Source organism: Thamnophis sirtalis, unplaced genomic scaffold (assembly GCF_051295495.1).
Source record: "Thamnophis sirtalis isolate CommonGarterSnake01/CBP01778 unplaced genomic scaffold, rThaSir2_p1.2 scaffold_3, whole genome shotgun sequence".
NCBI lineage: Eukaryota > Metazoa > Chordata > Lepidosauria > Squamata > Natricidae > Thamnophis > Thamnophis sirtalis.
In genome coordinates, this window is record NW_028261383.1 from 132,240,124 (window position 1) to 132,257,049 (window position 16,926).

Consider the following 16,926-nt stretch of genomic DNA (forward strand, 5'->3'; position numbering starts at 1 on the left):
AGCGTTCCGTGTGGTGTTTAGTCATGCTGGCCACATGACCACAGAGACGTCTTCGGACAGTGCTTCTTCTTCGGCTTTGAAACAGAGATGAGCATCGCTCCCTAGAGTCGGGGACAACTAGCACATAGATGCGAGGAGAACCTTTCCCTTTCCCTAATACACAGCACCATCATCTATTACCTGGGTTAAAGATTGCTTAGAAAGCACTTGAAAGCCATGCCACTGTGGTCTAAAATCAAGAGATGCTTATTACCCCTTTATACTTTTCTGGTAAGATGGACTAATTTCCCAACCTGGGTTGCAACCCAAACCACTTAAAAAAAATGTTTTGGCTAATTCTGACTAGAAACCAGAGGTTGTTGTATAAAAGGAGCAAATCAAGATTGGGGCAGGAGGCAGGAGTCTCTGTCAGAATTCAGTTGAACTCACATTCCAATGGATAAATGTTAACAATTTTTGTTGTAAAAATGGATGCTATTTCCTGTACGTCATCCTTAAGAAAGAAAGGTATGCAATGTAATAATGTGAATAATAATGTAATACTATTGAAGTCATGGCTGGCCATCAAGTAGGATATAAATGTAAGGTTCACACAGAGAGATCAGCATTAATGTTACTACTATAAGTATCCTTTTCAGGCAACAAGTCCAATTGAAACAGAAGCAATACAACTGGAAGTATGTTTTTTTTTTTCTGCAGACTGCTCTATTCAACCTACATATCCACTCTAGCTTTCCCATTTGCTTTATTAATTGCCACCGGGGGTGGGATTCAGCCGGTTTGGGCCGGTTTGTGTGAACCGGTAGTTCTGGCGATCAGTCCCCCCCCCCACCTGCCCCTGCACTAATCTGACCTACATTTCCTTTATTTCAGTGGTTCCCAAACTTGGCAACTTTAAGACTTGTGGACTTCAACTCCCAGAATTCTCCAGCTGAAGTCCACAAGTCTTAAAGTTGCCAAGTTTGGGAACCACTGCTTTATTTGAAGCCCAGCTGGTAGGCATGGCAGAGCAGATTGCCACACCTCAGCTGTTTTACTCACTGGAGCTACAGTAGAAGATAAGTTTTAGAGCTGTTTTCAAACGCATTGGGTGCGTGTGGAGCGTCTGTTTGGTGCGCACAAAGTGCACCTGTGTGTGCAAAACACACACTCAGTAAACGTGTTGTTACAGTGGTTGAATCCCACCACTGATTGCCACCCATCATTTCCTGGCTACTAAGCGTTCTCAATCTACTTCTGGAATATTTCTGTCTAGACGTGTTTATGTTTTTTTCACTTCCCCTTTGTTTAAGATAAAATACTTTGCCTACTGTGGCATGCAAATTTCACTGTTTCCTTGAGAACGTATCTTTTCAATGTATATGTTTCTTATTTGCCCTGCTTTGGCTCCAGTTCAATCACTACTCATTGCCTGAATTTCCAATTAATGATTAAGAAAAGAGACGTGCACATTTGATAGTAGTAATGATGATGTTATGTTGAATCATTTCTTTATATATCCAGAAGTGACAGCACTGGTCTCTTACTAATCCTCCTCCTTATGAATAGATTATGACAAGATGTTTAAGAATTGTTCCCTTCTTCTTGAATACAGGGCAAAATAACAAAAAGAAAGAAAAGAAAACAATTGGAATAATGGAATGCCACAGGGATAGTGTTGACAACTATAAAGCATAATGGAAACATCATAGAATGTATTGCAAGCAGCTAGAAGTAAAAAATGCTGAGCCTTTAATATGTACATGCTTTGAAGAAGAAAAAATGTGTATGAATCCTAAAAGGATTATGTTCAGAATTTCAAAAGTCCTGACCTGATTTTGATTTATTACTAATTAAATGCAAGTCTGGTATTAAACACCAGCTCACTCTACCTGTTGATGAATTCTGACATGAATCAGATTTTAGACCACAATTGAGCCCCAAATTTCTGTTGCTAAGCGAGACAGTTGTTATGTGAGTTTTGCCCCATTTTATGACCTTTCCTGCCAGAGTTGTTAAATGAATCACGGCTGTTAGTAACACGGTTGTTAGGTGAATCTGGCTTCCCCATTGTCTTTGCTTTGTAAGGTGGCTAGAGGGGATTGCGTGGCATGCAACTGTCATAAATATGAGCCAGTGACCAAGCATCTGAATTTTGATCACATGACCATGGGGATGTTGCAATGGTCACAAGTGTGAAAAACAGACATAAGTCATCTTTTCCAGTGCCACTGTAACTTTGAATGGTCACTAAAGGAATTGTTATATGTCAAGGACTACCTGTAATGAATTACTGGTACACAAAGGTTCAGCTATGAGTTACTTAGATTTGTTAGTGGGAGGTCCACTAACAGATACTAAAATATGTCCAGAGTAGTAGCAGGAATCATCAAGTTGCCTTTATGTAAGACACAAGTACTATAGTCTCCTTCCAGTTTTGTTTCCTACTAAGTACCATTAAGTGTTTTATTGCTTCACACTTGAAGTAACACACAACCATTGTGAAAAATAACCATGCTGCATGAATCTCTCTAGTTGTTTTTTAAAAACTGTCCAAGTTTATGGCCATTACTATACTTCTGAAAATCAATTCTACAAGTTGACTATGGGCTGAGAGGAGATGCAGTTCCCTTGTCTAGTTCTTTCATTATTCAATTTCAATAGATTATCCCTAGATTCTAATATCTTGAGAAGGGGAAAAATGCCTTATGTATCTCCCTACTTCCTCCCCATAATTTCTGAATTTTGATTATATTTCCCATTTCTTTCTTCTTCTTTTGTTACTAGGCTTGATCAACTTCTTCTGTGTTATTTTCCCCCTCAACTGCTCCAAGCCTTTGATTGGTCTGCTTAAGCTTTTCAGTACAATTCCAGCTCTATGATAGCCAATTTGAGGTGTGATAAAGAGAAATATTCACAGTGTGCTAAATGGGATTGCATCACCCATTTATATAACGATATTACATATTGGCTGTTTTATTTTCAGTTCCAGCAGCTGCACACTGAGCTTTCCACTACACTATCGCTCCAAGATCTCTGTGGTGACTGCTACTTCAGATGTCTATGTGAACTTAAGTGCAATATGAATGTTTGTATATTTTCCTGCTAGAAACAATGTGCCAAAATCCTTCTGGAGCTCATCGCTGTCCTTGTTAATCTCTCCACCCCCACAGAACATTGGAAAGTAATTATGTAATGGGACGTGACATTCTGTCTATCTGTCCGTCAGCAGAATAACTCTCCCCAAAAAGTTCAGAAGAGCAGAGCCAAATGTGATTGGGTGGGAGAACTCAACAAAAGAAAAGTTGGGTTTGAGGGTAGACTACATCCTTCCCTGCATCTCTGTTGGAGTGGCAATTGGGCAGGGATTCAGAATGATGCTGACTCATCCATTTTAAACCCCTTTCTTTCTCCCAGTTGACATCTCCAAATGTAGGTAGCCTGCACTGTGCTTCACAGAGTGTGCACACTCACATACCACACAGAGTTATGCAACCTATGAAGAAAGGAGAAACATGCATGCACACACAGACTCAACAGAATACTTCATTACCACTAAGGAAATACAGATTTCTCCCATACTCATAGCTGGGAAAGGATCTGAAAAGCATTTCGGGAAGCCATGCTCTGCATGCTTTCCCTATGTTGTTAAATTTTTTTTTAAAGTAAAAGTTCCCTGAATTGGGAATAGAGTCCAATTGTGTTGGACTCTAGGGCAGTGGTGAAATTCATTTTTTTTTTACTAATGGTTCTGTGGGTGTGGCTTGGTGGGCGTGGCAGGGGAGTGATACTGCAAAATCCCCATTCCTTGCCCCAGTGGTGGGTTCCGGATCCTGTTGCAACCGGTATGGTGCAACGGTGCCCGCCATCCGCCACATGAATGCATGCAGCATGCACGCACACATGCGCAGTGCGGGCATGCAACCTTACCTCCTGCGACGCTCCGTGATGCCTCTGCGACACTCCAGCTACTCAGCAGAGCATTGCTCAGGTGCCGTACACTCTGTGCACGTGTGCAGAAGCGCCAAAGAGCTCAAATATAGGTAAGGAGGGTGGGCAGGCAGGTGAGCCCTCCAGAGCACCATACCAGAACGGTATCCGGTGCTCCCAGCAGGCACCAGTACACCCATAATGGGGCATACTGCCTGCAACCCACCACTGCCCTGCCCACTTCTGGGGGAAGGATATTGCAAAATCTCCATTCCCACTCCACTCTGGGGCCAGCCAGAGGTGGTATTTGCCAGTTCTCTGAACTACTCAAAATTTCTGTTACTGGTTCTCCAGAACCTGTCAGAACCTGCTGGATTTCACCATGCTCTATGGGCCTTGGTTCATCTCTCCAGTGTTGTCCAAAGCTGTTTCTGTGATCATGTGGCCAGAATGACTATATGTTGAATACCATTACCTTCCCATTGAAATATAGCAATAGCAGTAGCACACTTAGACTTATATACTGTTACACAGTGATTTTACAGCCCTCTCTAAGCAGTATACAGAGTCAGCCTATTGCCCCCAATAATCTGGGTCCTCATTTTACTCACGTTGGAAGGATGGAAGGCTGAGTCAACGTTGAGCCTGGTGAGATTTGATCTGCCAAATTGCAAGCAGCCGGCAATCAGCAAAAGTAGCCTGCAGTACTGCATTTTAAACCACTACACCACCAGTGCCTATTAGTCTACTTGCATTTGCATGTTTTCAAACTACTTGGTGGGCAGGAGCTGGGAGAAGTAACAGGAGTTCAATCCACTGCACAGTGCTTGGGTCTTGAACTGCCAACAGACCAAAAGTCTTAAGTGTTTAGCTCTCCTAAAGGATCTTGCTTTTTAAACATACATGACCACTTTATCACTCATCCCTAACTAACGCTCTAACTCTACAATATGATGCTTTTTGAAAAATCTTTTTTGAAAAACCTCTGAAAGTTTGAAGAGATCGAATGTTTGCAGAAGCCACGTTGCTCCTTCATCGGCCTTATCTATTTTTTTATCTGTTTGGCAATTTCATCATTAATAATGTTTTCTGTCCAATTACCCAGAAAAGTTACTATGCCAGCCATCTTTTATTTCCCGAATCCCCCATGGATCTCTTTTTTAAAAAAATAGTGATTTGTTGGTAGTTTGATTGCTTTCCATTTGTTAAGAAGACTGTTTCAGGGTGATTGTATGACTCAATAATACCTTGGAACAATTCACAGTTTTTCCCTTGCATTTTTAGCATCAATCTTCTACTGCAAAATTATACAGTCTATTTTAGTTATAACTGAATAGTACAAACACTGGAATTGCAGCAGGGAAAATTTCCCTCATCGTTTCTCTCACTAAGGGGATGAAATTGAGACTCTTGTGGTTTCTTTTAATCATCTCTTCTACCTGAACTTTAGAATGCTACATTATACTGCCGACCTTGAAATTCTGGTCACAGGTATCCCAAACATCTATGGGAATAAATCTGTGCGCTGGTTCTCTGGAACTCCTGAAACAAGATTGAATGTCTATAAATAGGAGGCTGGCTCTCTTTCCATTTCCCTTGTTTATTTATTTTGCAAACAACTCTTTAAAAAGAAATAGGGCAAACTCCAATATCAAAACTCTCCGAAAGAGGTGTTTTGGTGGAATTATTTGCACTTAATGGTGAAGAGCCCAGCTCCAAGATGTTGTTTCCCTGACAACCAGAAAATAGAAGGCAATGAAAATGGGAGATGGGAGTTGACTTTTGGAAGATGTCATTATCTGTGCTTGTTAAAGTAGAAACTGATGTGTAGTCTCTGGAGGCTTATTTGAGCAATGTGGCTTTTGTCATCCTAAACTGCATCTTAAGGGTCATTTATTCATTGTTTCCCATTTTCATTTCCTATTTTTTTTGTTATTTCCTGGTGAAGAAGGTAAGTGGTAACTTGGTTTTCTTAGGTAAAATGTATCTCTCTTGTGATCTAAATGCTAGGTCTCTTAAAAGTAGAAAAGATAAATTTTAGGCTCTAGATAAAGGGTCTTACTAAGTCCTACTCTTGTATAGCAATAGCAATAGCACTTAGACTTACAGTGCTTTACAGCCCTCTCTAAGCAGTTTACAGAGTCAGCCTATTGCCCTCAGCAATCTGGGTCCTCATTTTACTCACCTCGGAAGGATGGAAGGCTGAGTCAACCTTGAGCTTGGTGGGATTTGAACTGCCAAATTGCAGGCAGCCGGCAGTAAGCAGAAATAGCCTGCACTCTAACCACTGGGCAACCGAGGCTCGTAAAATGTGTTACTGCAGAAATGTAGGGGCTGTTCTGCTCTTAGTTGGACTTGTAGCCTGCAATTCTGTCTCACTGGCCCCATTAACTAGATCTCACTAGCTGATGGAACTGCTTCTTCTACTAGAAGATGACAAGACTGGAATATGACCGAGTCAATGTGCATCAGAAATCCATGCTACAAGTCCTCTAAGATCACTAAGACACAGAAATGGAAAATGTCTGAAATCTTGATCCCCAACCTACTGCAGCATGGGGTAGAAAAAATACACCATGGGAAAGTGCAGGAGATGCAATAGATCAAGGCAATTAATAAAAGCAGACCCCCCCAAAAAAAGAGTCTGCAAAAAATTGGTACTAGAGCAAAAGGCAACAAAAACAAAAAATGGGACAACCCAAATTGTTTAGACAGAAGAAATGGCAGTGAATGTTCTGAGCCAGTCTTAGCCTTTTGGCGTGGGGTTGTGGGGTTGCACCGCTTTGGCAAGGGCTGATTTTGCAGATGTGCTGCAGCTCTGCAGAGAATCTGAGTGGGAATCTCAGCAACCCCTTCCCAGAAGCAACTCATCCAGAAAGCTGGCAGTGACCCAGAAACAGTACCCAGTGTAGAGGTTCTTCCGGGCAAAGAAACTAGGTGGGGAGGAAAATGAACGCAACTCGTGTCTTTCATCGTTTTTTTTATTGTGTAAAAATAAACTCGACAATTCATGTAGTTTCAGCAATAAAATGGAGGGGAAAGCATGAAGAACTAGTAGAAACAGTGCATTTTAAGAACTGCTGATGTGTTCTCTGGATGTCAGACATAACAATAACTCTTTCAAAATCCAATAAAGACTAATAGCAAGAAATAGGAAAATATACAGCTTTGGTTAACAGAATGATAACTCAAGAAACATACCGTCTTTCACACTGTACAGTATATACAATTGTAACATTGTCCTTTTTTTTTCTTTATAGGGCAAGTGGCATGCAATTTGGACTGAGTTCATTGACCGTTTCATGATTTTTCCCCCCTTCTCCAGATTATACTGGAGAAAGTGTCTTATAAAGTTCATGAGCAGATTGATCTTACAAGGTACAATTTGGCTGATCAGCTTAAAAGAGCACTGTATAAGGAACGCTGCTGTATGGTGCTATTTAAAAGAAAGCTATTTAGAGGGCTTCTTTTGGTGGGTCTGTTCAGGTGGGCTTTCTTTCCCCTTAGCTCTCTTGCGTACCTTTTTCAGGTGAAGGGCTACATGGCCCTCTTCACTCTGTGACAAGCGGCATTCTTGTGTGAGTGCATCCTTAGCCTTGAGTTACTTCTCTGCCTAGCCAATTGCATATGCATTTGCCACAGCTTTAGAGTTACTCCCAAGGGTTTCACATGTCTTACGATCCTCTCCCTTTCTTCCCCAGGGCCGAGGAAAAATGCCTCGACTACGTTCAAAAAAAGGGAAAGATGATTGAAAAGGCTGAAGGCTGCAATAGAGTCGTACAAACCAGGAAGTCTCTCTTTCTTTCTTTTTTCTTTTTTTACAGAAACCATATAAAACATTATATATTTCAAAATAAACTTTCTTGTTCTGTTTATCCTTCCTCAGTTAAAAGTATTTTTCGAGGGAATACCCGTTTATTTTCAATATAATCTTTTCTAATAAAAATACCCTTTTCTTGATAAGTAAACTTCTTTTTTTTAATACAAGAGATCATGAGTGCGTGCGAGTGTGTGTTTAAACAGAAAGCCTGGACATATCAAACAATAGATAAACTGTCACGGGAAGGTGAAATGGTAGTTCAACTAATCTCACACTTAATCTGTGACGTTAAGCCTTCTTTGCAAGTAGGCTCCTTAGATGCAAATAGGACTGACTTTTAATTATGCATGTTTGGAATCAAATGGCAGAAGGAGGTGGATTCACTGACTGCCTAAATAGAGGACACCTCACACGAAGGGGGCCTGTGCGCGCAAAACCATGGCGGCATTTTTGCCAGTGAAAACCCTCCCTAGGAATGTGGTGAAATTGTCAGACAATATTTTCAGGCAAACACGCTTGCTGCTTGTTTAGTGCTCGTTTTGCTTGTATAAAAGGACATCACCTGAGAGAGGCATGAATTATTCAGTGCAAGAGGGAACATCAATTGTATTAAGCAGTAGCCTTGGTTTGGGACACGGTGGGTCTGCTATCTAGTCCATGTCTAGGAAAGCAACGTTGATGCTGAACGTCTCTTTCCCAGGAAACCTGGCATGGAAGAGGCCACCCCAAAGCGACGCTAGCAGGACAGCCCCAAGGACATGCACTTTGGGAAACATCAGTTAGTCTGACCCAAATGCGCAGTGTTCGTTGAACAGCAGAAGGGCATAAACAGTACCTGTTCAGAATCACTCCCATACTGAATGGAGAACGCTAACATCCCAAAACATTTGGGGTAAGAAAAACATGCTTGAAAGAAATAATCCCCATTGATTTTGAATGTTAACAAGTTCATTGCTCGTCTTTTAGGTGGTTGGTTTTTTTTTAAGGTCATGCTTTTTCAGGGGGAAGAACACGGCATGAATAAACTGCCTTTTCTCCAGCCACACCTGACCTCTACTAATGTGCTTGAATGATTTGTTTTTAAAGCATCAACTATTGCATGGCAAATGCCCCCACAGCTCTGCAATAACCCATGCAAGGAGGCAAGCATTAGATCGAGGAAACACAATTGAGGCTCCTACTGAAACATGCAAGAAATGGCAATGCACCCTTTGTCTCCGTAAAAGCCTGCAGAAATCTAAGAGTACCATAAAAGGGAACCAAAGCAAGGAACACCACTGAACTGCAACTAGTTGCCATTGAAGATGTGTGTGTGCTCATAGGGGATGTAGGTTCGTTTGTCTAAACAAAGCACAATCCCCACAGGAGAAGACAACCAGGATGCCTTCCTAGTCTTAGGTCCTTTCCAAGATACTGTACCCCTTAATACGATGGAACGCACTTTGATTCCTTCACAAAAGTTTGCGAAGGATGTACTCTTATATTCAGGCCAAGGTTTCTTGTATGCTTCAAAAGTACAGCACAGTGTTAGTTAGTTCCAAACAGATTCATGAAATGGCTACACAGCCATTCCTTCCTCCATCCTCTAGGTCTACAGAGCAAAACCAAGACTGGCCCTTCGCTCGGCTTCTTAGCTCTATTGGCTGAAATGCGTCCTTCCCACCATTCTTTTTCACCTCTCAAAAAGAACAAATGAACACAGCATCTGACACGGGGCCCTTTAGGGGAAAAAGTCCAAGCAAGGCTCATTGTACTAGGCGATACTGCCCCCTGCAATGATGCCCCGTATATACGGCTAAAAACAAAATTCTCAGTTCGCAAGTATGGCCATGGAAGTCAGAAGGTAACCACACACTTTGGATCTGACTCCTGTTCCTCCCCGCCCCTCCCTCCCTCCCTCCCCCAACAACAAGCCCTTCAGGTTTATGGCTCTTAGAGTAAAGGAGCAAGGGTGTGGAATGTCTCAAAGGGGTGGGAAAATGGCCCCCTCTCTCAATCAAGTCTTCCATTTGGAGGTCCAAGATGCATTGGTTTTGGAGGAGAAGAGTTCGCTATGAAATTGAGAAGGGAAAGTCAACCCAGGAAGGGGTTTGGGAATCCACTGCCCTTTTCAGGCCACAGAGCTTTGGAAGAAACAGTAGCTGATGGCTCTCTCTAGACTTCACATAAGCTTGATGGCTAACAGAGGCAGATCCCCTTTAGACTCTAAGCAAAATAAAGGCAGTGTAGGAAAGCAGGCTGTTTTACAGCTGCACTGGCATGGATAAGCAACAGCTGCTCCTACATATTATCCCAGACCTGGACAAGCCATCCAGGATCCTCAGCTTGGCAATGCTCCCGAGTCTTACCTGTACGTTTGACAGATGGCTCTGTCCTATTCTGGCTATAACCAGTAGTGAACACCACCAGTGAGGGACAGTAGAGGACCTGATCAATTTAAGGAAAGACACCATTCCCTCACCTCATCTCCTTCTCCAGCCTCCTTATGCACTATTCAAAAAGCTTTTGCCATCCCGTTTAACTCGGAAAACTAAATTGTAAATAGAATGTCTTTTAAAAAAATAAATCAATTAATACCTGCCTAGAGGAGAATGGGTGCTTAAAAGATATCGAGTAGAGTAGGAATAAATAGAGATCACCTTTAAAAAGTATATGCAAATGAAGACAGATGTGCTGAAAGAGTTGCACCAGCCCAAAGGCACTCAGGCTTCAAACGAAGTTGGCAAGCCAGAAAAATCAGACCATTCATCTCGTGACATCATAAAGCGGTGGGAGGAAAGCTAGGAACCTTCTTGGTGGTGTTTTTTTTTCTTTTGCCAGTTTGCAAAGTTCCGGGCGATCTTAGAATGGTATCAAGAACTCCATTTACATTTCCTAGATTCCTAGTCTTCCCTCCCCCTGGTTCTTCAGGACAAGTAATATGATTTTCGAAAGTGACAGAAAAGAAAAAAGAAAAAAAAGGAAGGCAAGTTGTCTGTAAAACATTCCTGGATGAGAAGAATGTCTGTTCACCCAAGGTTGAGTGGATCTGGGAGAGTGACAGGGGAAAAGAATGGCAGATTTAGTTGATCTGACGGCAGGCTTCAAAAGTCCATTTGGTGGCTCCACCGTAAATATCAATGTTAGTCTCAGACCAGGCTATGACACTACCAGGTAGGGCTTTGGTGCTGCAAGTAGCCAAGTTGTAGACCTCCCCCGGGGTGAGCTTTCGGTCCCAGATGTTGAAGTGGGCCAGTTCTCCCACAAAGGCCTGGGTGGCATCAAATCCGCCACCAAGTGTATCCTTGAATGGGGGGAAAAAAAACGAAGATCAAAGGTTTGAAAAGGTCATTCTCTGCAAATAGGTACAGCATCATGTACTCAAGGTGCTTTTTCCCTCTTCAGAGAAGGAACACAGCATCGACCATCTTAAAACCTGGTATAATAAACACTTGAAATGAGCCAGAAAGCTTTTTGGGTAGCAAGGAAAGGTCAGCTAGAACAGACTGCATTAAAGAAGCTCAATAGGAAATTGAATAAAGACAAGAATATTCAGTCACTGAAGTGCATTTTCTGTAGAGTATATTTTCAAAACTAGAAGCTTTGGTTACAAGTTCTAATATTGCTGGTGTGCCTCGAAGAGTGGAGATTGTTCTCAAGAAGACCCATCCAATTGCTATTTCTTTGCTTAGTAAACACCTACAAGAATTGCTTTTTCAATGCCCAGATTTTTAAAAAGTTATAGATTGAATTGTTGTTCTTTTGCACGATCTCTAGTTGGGTATATTTATTTTTGTTCTTTCTGACGTAATTTCATTCTGCTATGTAATAATGTGTATCAATATTTCCAAACCAATTCCTAAAACTTTTAAACTTATATGTATCCACATCTGAAGAAAGTTTGTTTTTCAAATAAGGAGTGGTAGTGGTGAGGAGATCAAGAAACAATAATTGAATTCATGATTCATGAATTCATTATCAATTATGATTCTCCCCCCTCCCCCCATGAAATAGTTACCGTGTCCTTCTATCTCTGGCTACACAGTTTCTTCAGGTGGATGAGTAGCATTGTTAAGGAGAATTTATCCATGTTATTTGGAAAGTAAGATGAGGAATACAGCTGCCTGCTTTTATGAAGTGGAAGGGGATTTGGGATGAGTAGTTACATGGAAGTATTCAGGTCAGTCTGAATCTATGATCTGATGACCAGAACTTCCCAAACATAGTACTGTCATAAACCAGAGGTGACACATTGACACTTCTGTATAAATCCCTCTTTCCCTACCTAATACCCTCAAAATATATTGGAACTGCAACACACAGGTAGCTGAGAAATGAATGATTACAACTGAACGTATCCCAAAAGTACAAGTTAGCAAACACTGGTACAGATTACTCGTTAGTAGTTTTGGTGCCTAAATCTTATTTCAGAAGAAATCTTGAAAATATTATTTGTGCAGTGAAAAATCTATAGAGATGTATGTTATAATACGATGTTGTATGTAGAGTTGTGTATCTGGAGCTTAAATAGGTGTCACAAAAAGAAACAGATTAGTCTTCTTTAACGCCTACGCATTCTGGACTCCTCCCCATTTAAGCATTTTTTTTCTACCGTCCCACTAGTCCACCAGCCCTAATTTCTATTCTGCTATTATTTTGAACAAAGTAAATTCTACCATCTTTAGTATTGGGGAAACAAAGCTTGGAAATTCTAGGGAAATCTATTCATACCTAACCAATTAAAAGCATAAACTCATGGCAACTTTGCTGCAGGAAACCTTATAATGTATGAACACAGCATGCTTTGGCTGTGAGGTATTTTGATATGATCAGGGTCATGTTAGCACCAGGAGCCTATGACTAGTATGATAAAACAAAAGAATACAAAACCCTCCAGTACCCATTGTTTTCAATATATACACACACGCATACACAGTCTGGAATTGAAGGGGATCCTGTATCAGCTTGGAACAATTCAGAAGGGCAAATCAAGAAGTACGGAATGCAATTAAGACCAGAAGGGGATGTTTTCTCCGTTTCTAATTTTTAGCACCTTCTTCACTAGTCTTTATATGAAATGACAGCAAATTACTGCAAGAGTGAACTGACCATTATTTGCTGGAGATCACTGAGTGATCTGTAGTAGATGAACACAGATTTTTTTTAACAGCAGTAACTATAACCCTCCCCCCACCAAAGCCTATTGCAGAAATGAAAAAAATATATGTGGAGGGTAGTTAGGAGGGATAGCCAGGAGTCTTTTTCTATGTATATTAGAAGATTGTGAATGACATTCAGTTCTGGCATTCAAAAGAATTTTTTAGATTTTACATTCTTTAATTATGTGTGTCGCCAATCCCAAATGGTGGATCTCAAGATTCTAGTTCTAAAAGCCCACAAGTACGACTTGCTTATCTCTGCTGCAGAAGATGGCCATTTGCTGTCATCACTGCACAACCTTACCTGTTCCTGCCCCAACACTAGGACCCCTTGGGGTTTGATCGGGTGATAAGGGGCCAGGTTTTCCCCATTGCCTCGCTGGGTGCCATCTTGATAAGCTTCCCAGACACCATCCCGGGTTGTCCATGCAATGCAGATATGGTGCCATTTCCCATCATTAATGACAAAAGGAAGCTTTGCTACCTGAGGAAAGAAAAGTGAGAATTGCTGCAGATATGCATTCCCCCAAATATATTGTGCACCGTATTGGAGATCTGGTTGCTGTTGTATTTACTAACAAGATGGGAATGTTGTCAAATCTCCATAGTAGCCATGGGACATTTTGATCTCCAGTTATATCTGAAGGGTAACAAAAGTTTGCGATCTAAAGCAAAATGCACTTATCTGGGATCGATCCTATTGAATTTAATAAGGTTTGCTTCTGAGTAACCATGAACAGAATTGCATTTGGAAGTACAGTTTATAAGAATGCTTGTTTTATGCTCAAGGACACAGAATTAGATTTGCAGGTTTAAATACCATGGCAATAAGGAAACAGATCTGAAAATATTGCCATGTATTTCTACAGTTCTGGAAACCTGAGAAAATGAGAGTTGACTTCTGTATTTAAAACCGAATGCATTTGTTAAACCTCAGAAGAATGCCTTGCTTCAGTTGGAATGTATCTTGATAAATTTGGGGAGGCACAGTGTAATTGAAAGGATGAAACAAACAAGCTGGTCATATTTATGAAAATATGCAAGTTTTCACTAAAGTTAGAAGTTCTCCTTTAAAAAATGTCCTTAAAAATTACATTGTGCACAATAGCCTTTCTTTAAATGTTGGTCAAATCAAATGGTTTAATTCAGAACCATATAAAAAGCTAGTTTTATTTTAAATTGAATGCATTGAAACTTGAAGGTTTTTTAAAGACTCATTTTGTGTCTTTAAAATAGAACCATGTTTTAATACCAGTATTTACGGTATTATTTCGCACCAAAGATTTGCAATCACATTCCTCATGTCCAAATGATATTTGGAGAACAAATGCAAAGTTTTCATTGTTTATCTATACATTTAATGAGTAATTTGCCTTCTTTAATTTTTCATTTATTAAAATATGCCTATTTCTTAACTGAATGACACTTACCTTGTCGTTGATAAGGATCTCCATAGGATTATTACCCCATTCAATAAGTACCAACTCATTAGCTTGTCCAGGTACTGCATAAGAGAAGGGTGTGCCTACACCTGGAGATGCATTTGATTTTATCCACATACAAATTGTAAATGCATACATCTCTGGCAAGCTTTTCTTCACTTTTGCGTACATGTAATTGGTTCTCAAAGGAAAGGTCAGCTGAAATTTATCTGTTGGCCTATTATCTTTCTGACCTGGAGGAAGACAAGAAAAGGGTGTTTGCTCTGTGTTTGCAGAGTTACTAGGGCTATAATGCTACATTCATTTATCAGGAAACAAGTTTAATGAGGCTAATTGCTGAGTAGACATGCACAGTATTATGGATTGTTCTACTGAGGCAGTGCCAAAAATGGAATGCCTTGATCACTTCTCAGCATCAATGCTAGCACATAGACCTGAACAGTTTAATTTTCTTTCTTTCTTTCTTTCTTTCTTTCTTTCTTTCTTTCTTTCTTTCTTTCTTTCTTTCTTTCTCATTATATAATGAGCCTTAAGATGGCAGTATTCAAATCCCTCCAACACATTTCAGCACACTAATCCTAATCACATGGACAGCAGTTAGAGAACAGGCTCTCTCATTTCTCTCTTTTTACTCTTAATGACTTTTTATAGCTCTATCTCTGTATATACACACACAGTAGGAGAAAGAAATGTAAATGGATGCAGTGATTTTACTGGAGTCTGAAGGGAAAAAATACTCTTGCTTGTTCTAGGTCACTTAGAGGAGAGAACTCAATCTATATAAATCAGTTATATTAAGATGTGCATTGGGTATTATTTGCTAAGACACTTCACTAGTAGTATTTTTTCCCAACATGGGCCAATATTATTTTAGACAAATTATATAAAACCTATTTATTGCCCTTCCCAATTGCATAAACTCACAATTCACCCCAAAATAGTAACTGCCTGCCACTAAGGAATGTAAATTACTGTGGTTTTGTGTGTGTGTGTGTGTGTGTGTGTGTGTGTGTTAAAAAGGGCATACAGGAGTCACACTCCTTCCTCCAAGTGGGTCACTATTCAGAAAAAAAGCCCTACACCTATTTCGATCCAGGTTGCTTTACCTTTCTCTAAGTCAGTGATCCTTTGGTGAAGGGAAGTTAAGGTGCTTTCTATTTTCCCTCTTTCTTCAGACTCATTCTTGGAGTTGTACTTTCCTTCTTCCAGGCTGTTAATTCGAGAGAGCACTTGCTTTTCTAAATCATCAATGTTGTTCTGAAGTATATCCTTCAGGGAATTGGTTTGACTCGAAGAATTCATCCTACTAAATTGCTGTGCAAGGTGGGATGGGGGGAGAAGCAAAGAGAGTAAGTGGTTTTGGGGGAACCAAATTAACACCATAGCATTATTTTTTCCAGAGACTCGTCCCGAGGCTCATTACTCTGACACAGCTAAACTCATTCAGAGCTTACCAAGTGAAAGAGCAGTGCCCTATTAAAAAAAGGAACAAGTCAATCTGTTAAAGAACTGAGCAATGGAGAACATTTTGAATGGGACCGCGAATGTTTTGCCTCCGATGTAGGGCAAAGCTGCCCCATTAAAACAACACAGAAGCCAGCAAAGGCTGGATAACTCAACAGCGAACTCTGAAGGATCCGCTTGCCTAGATTTAAGAAATAACAGAAAGGAGAAAGTTGTACCTCCAAGTTTTCTAGCCTGATTTTGAGCGACTGCAAAGTTTGCCCAAGTTGGCTCAGTGTTTCAGCAGCTGGAGTCCGGGAGAGATCTCCCATGGTGTTTTTGGAAGAGCCGGTCTGCTTTCTGTTGGAGCCCCCACCCGTTTTAGAGTCACCAGGGCCTGCTTCTACAGTGCTTTGGCTCTCACACCTGCCCAGTTTCGTGGTCAGTTCCCTAATGGTTTCTTTCTGATTCATAATGGTCTCTTTCTGCTGGAGCACCGTTTCCCGGAGCTGGAGCACGGTGGTCTTCATATCCTCGGTGCTACCGCCGCTCTGAATGGAAGAGGTACACATGTCCATATCCACCGGCACCGAGGTGCAGATAAACCGGGTCTGTCCAAAATTCTGGGCGCATCCTTTGAAGTAGAAAAGGGAGACCAACACCAAGCTGCAGCGGACCGCGGCAAACATGACCGGCGCGAAGATCCCAAACAACGCGGAGCTCCGGGGGGGAAACTGCAAAAGGAGTTTCAGCACCATAGAACTGTCCACCGAACTGCTGAGCCGATTGCGGTACGCGGGCTGCTTTTATAGCGGGCGGGAGGGGCTACAACGCCACTGACGTCATGATAGGGTGGAATCCCTGTTTAATTGCTCGGTGCCCATCGAGTTTCCTGCTTCAGGATGGCCAAGTCCAAATTAGAGGGACACCGAGCAGGTCTGGTGACTGCACGTACTTGCTGCTTCCCTCCTTGCGATGACTGGAACGGCGCGCAGGGACAACCTGCGGGGGAGGGGGAGGGAGGGGAGGGGGCGCGGCCTGCGCACGCAGGGAAGGACCGGAGCCCGGCCGGATGCGTAAGGCGTGCGCCTGTGCGGCAGAGCGGGTTCTTTTCGGACAGGGGGAAATTGATGTTGCGGACCGCGTGGTCGAGGGTTTGTGTGTATGCGTGTTT

The 16,926-nt window shown here is 41.5% G+C and overlaps 1 protein-coding gene across 1 annotated transcript; it reads right to left on the reverse strand.

Moving 5' to 3' along the window:
* Positions 1-6,874: 6,874 nt before the first annotated feature.
* Positions 6,875-16,643, reverse strand: NPTX1 (neuronal pentraxin 1). The gene is made up of 5 exons (XM_014053339.2): positions 15,992-16,643; positions 15,416-15,623; positions 14,298-14,542; positions 13,172-13,351; positions 6,875-11,012 (listed from the first exon to the last, which is right to left on the reverse strand). Exons 1-5 carry the CDS (start codon positions 16,508-16,510, stop codon positions 10,791-10,793), a joined length of 1,374 nt encoding a protein of 457 aa, XP_013908814.1. The 5' UTR covers positions 16,511-16,643; the 3' UTR covers positions 6,875-10,790.
* Positions 16,644-16,926: the final 283 nt, after the last annotated feature.